This window comes from Trichechus manatus, unplaced genomic scaffold (genome assembly GCF_000243295.1).
Source record: "Trichechus manatus latirostris isolate Lorelei unplaced genomic scaffold, TriManLat1.0 scaffold00165, whole genome shotgun sequence".
NCBI classification, from domain to species: domain Eukaryota; kingdom Metazoa; phylum Chordata; class Mammalia; order Sirenia; family Trichechidae; genus Trichechus; species Trichechus manatus.
In genome coordinates this window covers 5,623,039-5,632,185 of record NW_004444101.1, presented here as the reverse complement: position 1 = coordinate 5,632,185, position 9,147 = coordinate 5,623,039, and the positions used below count along the sequence as shown (strand labels likewise).

At 57.1% G+C, this 9,147-nt stretch overlaps 1 protein-coding gene across 1 annotated transcript in view; it reads left to right on the top strand.

Annotated features, from left to right (window-relative positions):
* Positions 1 to 2,476, top strand: part of PDCD1 (programmed cell death 1) — an 8,773-nt gene extending 6,297 nt beyond the window's left edge. Inside the window, exons 4-5 of the mRNA XM_004386487.2 lie at positions 1,035 to 1,069; positions 2,196 to 2,476. Coding sequence (XP_004386544.1) covers positions 1,035 to 1,069; positions 2,196 to 2,429 — 269 coding nt within the window. The 3' untranslated portion in view covers positions 2,430 to 2,476. The remainder of the gene's footprint in view (positions 1 to 1,034; positions 1,070 to 2,195) is intronic.
* Positions 2,477 to 9,147: the final 6,671 nt, after the last annotated feature.

Here is a 9,147-nt window from a genome sequence, read left to right as displayed (position 1 = left end):
GGACACCTTCAACCCCTTCTAATACCCTGATCACCCGCAAGGTGGCCGCTGTGGACACCTTCAACCCCTTCTAACACCCTGATCACCCACAAGGCGGCCGCTGTGGACACCTTCAACCCGTTCTAACACCCTGATCACCCACAAGGCAGCCGCTGTGGACACCTTCAACCCCTTCTAACACCCTAACCACGTGTGAGGGGGCTGCTGTGGACATACACACACACCACGACCATGTGTGAGGGGGCCGCTGTGGACACCTCGTCCTCCCTCACATCACGCACACCCTGATCACCCATGAGGGGGCCACTGTGGACATCCCCACACACCCCATTCACACCCTGACCATGTGTGAGGGGGCCACTGTGGACACCCCCACACACCGCATTCACACCCTGACCATGTGTGAGGGGGCCACTGTGGACACCCCCACACACCCCATTCACACCCTGACCATGTGTGAGGGGGCTGCTGTGGACACCCCGTCCTCCCTCACATCACGCACACCCTGACCACCCATGAGGGGGCCGCCACGGATGCCCCCACACACCCCATTCACACCCTGACCATGTGTGAGGGGGCCACTGTGGACACCCCCACACACCCCATTCACACCCTGACCATGTATGAGGGGCCACCGTGGACACCCCACACACCCTGACTGTCCAGCTGCCATGGGTGCCCTCAACCTCACACACACACGCACCCCGACTGTGTGCTCCCCGAACCCGTGCGAGAACACTGAGGCACAGCCACGAGGCCCCTTGCCTGGCTTCAGAAGCATGAAGCCAGGCCGTATGACGCAGCTGTACCCCTGAGAAGTCATCGTTCAAATGGACGCTCTGAGAGTCAGCAGGGGTGGGAGTCATTACACAGCTGCAGGAAGCGGGGCGGGTTAACCGGACTGGCAGGAAGTGGGGACAGTGCTCGCCCACCCAGGACACAGAGCCCCCAGGACAGGCAGGTGGAGACCTCGGGGCAGAGGCCCTAGAGGCCACCTCAGCACTTCTGCACCTGATGCCTGTGTTCCTCTGCAGGGGCCAGCGGAGCACAGAGCAACGGCGAGCCTCTGGTGAGCCCCCTTCCCCTCTTGCCACCACTCCCTGTATGCCTGGCTTTGCAGGGGGACAGGTGGAGGGGCTGGCAGAGGTGGGGGCCCAAGGGGCTGCAGCCTGGGACCCAGACTCCAAGCAGCGTGGCCTCTGTCCCACAGCCACTGTCCCGGAGCCTCCCGGGCACTCCTGTTGTTTCCCAGGGCGGTGGAACCAGCCCGTCAGCGGAGAGCGCCTGTGTGCTCCCATGTGTGTGCGTGCTCCTGCGTGTGTATGTGTAAAGGCTGTGTTGTGTGCCTGTGTGGACTTGTGTGCACGTGCGTCTGTGGACATCTGCTAGGCATGGTGATTGCTTTTCCTCTGATGGGGGAGGGCAGAGACGCTGGCCAGAGAAGATGAGCCGCTCCCCCAACCCCTCCCCCGCACCCCTCCCCATCACCCGGTAGTGTTGGGCGGAGCTGAAGCGGCCGCTAGGCTGTGGGACCAGGAGTAAAATGCTATAGGCACAGCCCTGTCAGCTCAGAGGCCTTGCGTCACCGGGTCCCTGTGTTTGGGAGATGGGGACGCTGGACCCCAGGGAGGGGTGGGCCCTGCCTGTGGTGGCAGAGGGAGTGGGGCCTCACCCACAGCCCCTCCAGCCAGGATTGCCCCGACCCGGGCCCCTGGGCAGGCCTCTGGGCCTCATTCATGCTGCGCCCATGGAGTGTGGCGCCTCCAGCTGCAGTGTTGGCCCCGTGGCTCACCCACCAGCTTCCATCCGGGCCACGCACAGTAGCCCCCACCCTCCCCATGGCCCAGTGTGAGTGTGTGTGATCATGTGTGCACATGTGTGAGTGTGCGTATCCATGTGTGCGTGCACATATGTGAGCATATCTGGGTGTATTGCGTGCATTATGTGAGGGTGTGGATGCAAGTGCATGCATGTGCTGGCGTGTGTGGGCACGCATGCACATACGTGTGCCTCTTGATTGAGCACCTGTATGTGTGGTGAGTGTATGTGTACACATGTGTGGGCTTGTGTGAATATGTGTGCTGTAGAACCCCCACACTCAGTGACTGTCTGGGTGGTGTCTGGGTCCCCTCGGCCACACAGCTGCATCGGCCACTCAGAGAAGCAACTGACCTCCCCCTCTCTTCTCCTGGAAGAAGGAAGACCCCTCAGCCATACCCGTGTTCACCGTGGACTACGGCGAGCTGGACTTCCAGCGGCGGGAGAAGACCCCAGAGCCCCCTGCTGCCTGCTTCCCCGAGCAGACCGAGTATGCCACCATCATCTTCCCAGACGGTGTGTCCTCTGTGGGCCGCAGGGGCTCAGCCGACGGCCTGCAGGGACCCCGGCCTCTGAGGTCCGAGGACACTCACTGCTCCTGGCCCCTCTGACCATTGGCCTCAGTCCTCCATGGCCTTCAGGCCCCCACCTCAAGCTAAGGGCCCGGTCCTTCCCTTAGGAGAGCATGTGGGGTGTGGGGGACAGTGGGGCCACTTGAGGGGTGAGCTCTGTCCCTCCAGTGACAGCCCTGCTCCCGCCCCGCACGGCGGCCACCATCACCCTGGACTCTAATGCTCACAGAGAGCCTGGGCATCATCAGCAAGGAAGCCAGGACTCGGGAGGATGGGACGGCCCCAGCCACAGGCCTTGTGTGGGCAGAGCAGGCCCCCGTAACCACGGCTGTGGCAGGCCGGGCTCCTCACGTCTCCAACACCCACCTGCCAGGGCTGGCCAGCTCCTCCCCATGGGCAGGGCCCGGCTGTGGCAGAAGCTGCATGGTAGTGGGGGGAGGTGCCCAACAGGGCCAGGGCCACTCTGAGGGGCTGCAGCCCCACTGCTCATCCCAGTGTGGTGGACCCATCTCTGCCAGCCACCCTGAGGAGTGGGTGAAACTGGCAGCTCCTCATCCAATCTGCACATGGCCGTCTGCTGTCCGTCGGGCTGGGCGGCTGGAGTCCTTGTGGCCGGCGGGCGCCAGGTGGTTGGGCCCCAGGAGTGATCTCCTCCATCCTGGGTACAACATTCACAGGCTGGTGGGCTGGGCAGCCCCTCCCCACTAGGGTCTATTCTATTATATATTATAATTAAATAATAACAGAAGCTCTGCAAAAGGGCCTGAGACTGTCCGTTAGGGTGGGAGGGAGAGGACAGCCAGCCTCTGGGTGAGCTGAGGCCCAGGGGGAGAAGGTGGCGGCCCCCTGAAGCCCCGGCCCAGTCAGGCCCAGGGGTCAGGCCCTGCCCCTGTCCTCATCTCATGACCCCCACACCCTCACTGTCCCCAGAAACACACAGCCCTCTGAGGGCTCCTTGTCCTTGTTCACATGACCCCCACACCACACACCAAAGGTGTGAAATCTGCGGGGGTCCCATGGCCCCTGCCCCAGACCACATCAGCCTGCAAGGGCAGGTGTCCTGAGAGTGATCACACCTGCATCTGCCCTGCTCCAACGCCCTCCTGGGGTCCCTCCAGGGCAGGGCTGGGGCCAGGTGGGGGGCAGGACATAGCTGTCTGGGGAAATGAGGTCCCTCTCTCGAATGCACAGGAGATGCTGTTCCTGTCCTCCAGAGACTCAACTGTGGTGGCGGGGGCGGGGGGGTGGGCCTTGACGCTGGAGTTAATCCCTAACAACAATGGCAGACACCCCTCCCCAGCCTCACCCTTCATACACACACGGAGTAGTGAGCCTGGCCAAGGCCGTCAGACACACGCCCCCCATCACGCTGGGTGCCTGAGGGAGAGGTAGAACTACACGTGGTCCTGGAGGTGCAAGCCGAGACAAGGCGAGACAGGATCTAGCACCGGAGGGACCATGCCCAGGACGCTGCAGATGCCATGGTTTTGTGTGCAGAAAGCCCAACGGATTCCATGGAAATACCACCACAAGTAATAAGAAAACCTAGTCAAGAAGAGAATTCGAAATGAGCACGCAGGAATAAGTGGTTTGCATCCATCTAAGTAGTCAGCACTAGGAGAGAAAGTGCAGGGAATGCGCCATCCACAGCGGCAGGAAAGAGGAAGTTCTTGGGCACAAATTTAACGAGACAAGTTCAAAGCCATGTGAGGAGAACTTCGAGCCCCAGACCAGACCTGGTCAGTGGAAACACAGCTTTCTCAGTTAGGCTGAGTCAACACTGTAATGCTGTCACTTCCTCCCGCGTTCATTTACAAATTTACTGTGATCCCAATAAAAATCCACATTTCGGGAACTAGACATGTTCATTATAAATTTAATATGGGAAAAGAAACAATTAGTAACAGTCAAGAAAAGTCTGAAATAGAAGTGAAGACAGTCAGCCTTACCCGAGAGTTAAACTTCCTGTCGTTAGAACAGTGTGGCGTTCGCCCGTGGATATAAAGACCAGAATTGGCATCTGATGTTGGAGGCTTCCACATCAGTGGGGAAAAGATGGGCTTTTTAATAAGTGGTGTTGGGACACTGAGAGCTGTTTAGGAAAAGATTAGCTTGGATGCACATCGTGTGCTGTACGCCAGCATAAATCCCAAAGCAACAGAAATGCAAATGTAAAATAATGAAACCAAGCCAGCAGTCAAAGAAAACGTGGGTGGATTCCTTTGAAGGGTAGGAGTAGGGAAAGCCTCCCTAACCATAACTCACCATCAAGGGGCAGGTAAAGAAAAGATAGATACATTCAACTCTCTGAACTGAAGAAAAGATGTTAGCATGATGAAAGAACCATAGGCGAACTGGGGGAAACATTTGCAATATATTGCACAAAACAATAAGATCCCTGTTATATGATGATCTCCTAAAAATGCAGGCAGAGCAACGCCAAAAGTACAATACAGATGTGAGCAGGAACTATGACCAGACAGTTCACAAAATTTGTTTTTTAAATATCTATTCACATACACACACACACAGATACATACACATAGGTGCATATATGTGTAATGGAATTAACGGATGTTCCATATTACTCACCGTAAGATAATGCAAATTAAAACTACACAGAGATACCATTTCTCACCTTTCCGATGCTCTGGGGGAAGAGGCCCCGCCTGCGTCACTGGTGGACACGCCAACCAGGAGGAGAACTGGGCGCTCTCTGGAGCCACGTCAGGGAAGCTTTTCCGCTTTCACCCATCAATCCCCTGTAGAAAGACCTCCCAAGGGTAACCGGCAAATGTTAAATGGCAGGCGCTCATGGGCTGGATTTGCAACAGCAAAAGACGGAAGGACCCAAAGCTGTGAGGGGAGGATGTACCGGAGCCCCGGGGTCGGGCTTGGACACAGAGTGAATTTCCAGACGGGCAGCCCAGCGAAGAGAGGAAGGAGGGGACGACTAGAGAACACACCGACACTTTGGCTTGTGATAAGAAACAACGGAAAGATAAACAGTTGCCGATACGTCAACTCCAACTCATGGCAACTCCGTGTGTGTCAATAGAACTGTGCTCTGCAGGGTTTTCAATGGCTGCTTTTTTGGAAGTAGATGGCCAGGACTTTCTTCCAAGGCACCTCTGAGTGGACTTGAACCTCAACCTTTCAGTTAGCAGCCGAGTGCGAAATGATAACTTACAGCTGGGGGGGACCAGGAAAGGGAGCAAAGCTTCTCCGAATGGTCCTCGTTAGCGCGACTTTACAGTGGAATCGAGGAAATGTTTGCATAATGAAAAACCTTAAATCCGAAAGAAGAGCAATCCCTAAAACTTTTCAACAAACTGAAACAAACATATATCAAGTTAACTGTGTATCGTGTTGATAGCATAATCACGCCAAAAAAAGAATTTTTCCAGCTGAACTTAGAATACAGTGTTTTAACTTTACACCATGGCCATGGGCACATCGTCCAAGCACTCAAAGAACAGCCCCGTCCTCTTGAATTCCAGGCAGTAGTACTACTGTTGGTAGAAATGTTGGCACTGATATTTTAAAACTGTTAAATACAAATTATAAAATAAGCTAAGTAATTAATTTTGTGAATATGAAGGAACCAAGATTTTTAGTATAAAACTCAAAATTTTTTTAAAAAACCACAATCTTGTGATTTTCTGTTTGAAATGGAAATAGTGTGAACTCATTCTCTTTTCTCCTTTTAAAAATCATATTACCTAGCTCTGTCCATGGAAAGGAGCTGAACGCTGGAACAAGCCCTGTCACCTTTGAAAAGGGGCTAGGGCTCCTTGGATGGACGACTCATTCTAAGTCAAGGTGGGCAGTACAGGGGGGATCGGGAAAGAGCTGCTGTCCCGAAAGGCAGGAAAGCTACTGTAGGCTCCTTAGAGTCATGGCACAGTAACACAGGGCGGTGAAGCTATTGTACATGATGCCGTGATCGTGGACATGTGACATGCCTCCCTCAAAACCCACAGGACTGTGCAGCACAAAGAGCAACCCTGATGTAAACTGTGGACTTTGGTTAATAACAACGTATCCATATCTGTTTATCAATTGTAACAAATGTACCACACCAACGCAAGATGTCAGCAACAGGAGAAACAGTGCACAGACAAGAGAGGGGCTCACGGGAACAGTCTGTGCTTTCTGCACAGTTTCTCTGTAAAGCTAGAACTGCTCTCAGAAACAAATTACTCGTATAAAAAAATGACACCAGAGCAATCTGAGCATCAAACAACGCTGAAATAAACATCAGAAAGCTAACTGATTCGTTCACGCTGAGTTTACACAAGAGCACAGGTTCATAGTGATACTCAGAAAGAAGAAAGAGGCGCCAACCGGGTGGAGGAAGCGAGCGGCATCTGCTTTGAGCTCAGCTGTGACTCGCACCAGCGGCCACCTGCTGAGATAGAACCGAGAGCCACGGAGGCGGGCGGGCCGGTGCGCCAGAGTCAGCACTTTGCATCTCGCCTTCCCGTAAAGCCGCCTCCCGCCACAGCCTGCCACACTCACTATTTCCGTTCTTCTTGCCCTGTCCCATGTGTCACCAGCGAGGCTGGGGCGGCGTGTCCCCCCACCCACGCTCCCTGCTGACTCTCACCACGGCCTCTGTGTGTTTCTCTAGGCCGCAGTGGCGGCTTCGGGAGGAGCCTGGGCTTCGGCTGCCTCCACCCCAGTCAGGCTCTCCCCAACAAGGCAGGTAAGCCCAGTGGCAGGAGCGACCACTCCACTGATGGACCCCCCCCCCAAGGCCTCCAGGGTCCTGCCCTACCACCTCCGTCTGTCCAGCCTCTCCACTGCCAGTACCCCCAGTCTGTTCCCCGGTCCTCAGTGCCCTCTCGCTGACCACCTGCACTCTCCCCATCACCTATGTGGACCCCGGGGACAGCCCAGCCAGACATCACCCACCTGGCCCTGCAAGATGCCCATCCCCGTGTGGGTCCTGCCGACCACTGTCCCCAACCCGGCCAGCCCAGAGCCCTGGGGGCCCAGCCCGGTCAGGCTCATCTCTGAGATCTGGGAGGCCCATTCCAGACACTGCCAGGAAATGGCACCCATGGGGGCCAGGGCTGAGCCAGATGTTGCCGAGGGGTGGGGGAGCCCAGCACCAGCAGCTCCCTCTCTGCCTGTCTGGGAGGCAGTCCAGCCGGGACTCTGGGCCCGAGATCTGCACCCTGCGGGTGGATCCTGGGTTTGGGGCTCCAGGAGGCCACCCCATCCAGCTCAGCAGCAGAGCTGCAGGACCCTCAGCGGGCAGACCAGGCGGGGTGCACCCTACAAGTCAGGACAACCAGAGGGCGGGCCCGGAAGGCACCACCCTGTTCAAGACTGTTTCCTCATGTGTCAGATGTGCTGACCTGGTGGGCAAACCAGTGCCCATTGGGGTAGACAACCACCCAATGGGCAGGGAGCCCAGAGGGTACAGGCTCCCCTGGGGAATGTGGCAGTCTCTTCTGCTGATCATCCCAGGGGAGAGGGGAGGCCGGGCAGAACGGCCCAGGGGTCACCAATTCCTCCTTCCTGGGTGGGTCCTTGAGTGTTCTCATCCAAGGTGGGCTCTGACGCTCCTCCCCTCCTGGAGCTGACCACTGACCTTGGGCACCAGGCCCCAAAATGCCCCTAACCCTGGCCCCCCAAGTCCTGCTTGCCTTCAGCCCGCCACCTTGCCTGTATCCTCCGCTTGTTCCCGGGGCCCTTCAAGTGAGCGCCCCTTGGGGGAGGCTGAATCTAAACACCATTAACGTGGCTCACCCGGTGGCAGTTTAAGTTTCCTCTCTGGTCCCAGCTCGAGAGCACTGCCTGCATCCCAGCCCCCTCCTCATCCCACACCTCTGGGTTTTGCTCCCATTTCCCGCCAGGGCGGGTCTAACCCCGCAGTGACCTCTCAGAGGTGCTGGGACCCAGCCTCGCTTTCCCCTCTTATCGGGGTAGGGGCACTCAGCATCTGTTTCCTCCCCCTCCCCCCACAGCATCTCAGTTTTCATTCATATTTCTGCTCTCCATGCCGTCCATGTTCTTGGGGGGATGCTACAGTCCTCAGCCCCAGGGGAGGGTGGGATGGGTATAGGGTCATCCCTTTTCTTGCCAGGTCAGGCCCTAAGCCACATGGTGCCAGCTCCCCAGGGCACAGGGCTAGTTCCAGAAGTTCCACAGCCCAGTCCAGGCGGATGACACATGCGGGTGCCAGCACAGCTGTTCTCTCTCTCAGACAGCCCGGCAACTGACCCTTTTCCCGGATGCTGCTGGGTTCACATCAAAAGGCCTGTGGCTGTGCTCCCAGCTGGAAATCAAGTCAGCTCAGGAAGGAGAGCATCACAGAGAAGCAGAGCTGGAGCCCTGAGAGAGCCATGCCTGAACCCACCAGAACCTGACTTCCCTCATGGCTCAGCCCAGTAGACTTTTCCTACAAGCCTAGTCCCACTCCAGTGTTTTCTGTCTCAGGGAAAGTCAATCCCACCACCGCCCAGATGCTCAGACCAGAAACCAGGACAGCGTCCTCCACTCCCCCCTTCTGGAAAGGACAAAGATCCCACCACGGCCACCCACACACGAACTTCCCAGTGGACCCCCACTGCCTCCCCTGCTGCCCTCCCAGCACCCCCTTCTCCGCGGCTGCCTCCCCAGCCCCACTGGCCTCCTCCTCCTCCCCCAGCCCCCTCCAGCCCCATGGCTCCCCAACTGCCCCCTCCAGCTTCCCACCTCCTCCCCCCCTCCCCCAGCCCCAACGCAACCTCCCCTCCCCTCCTTC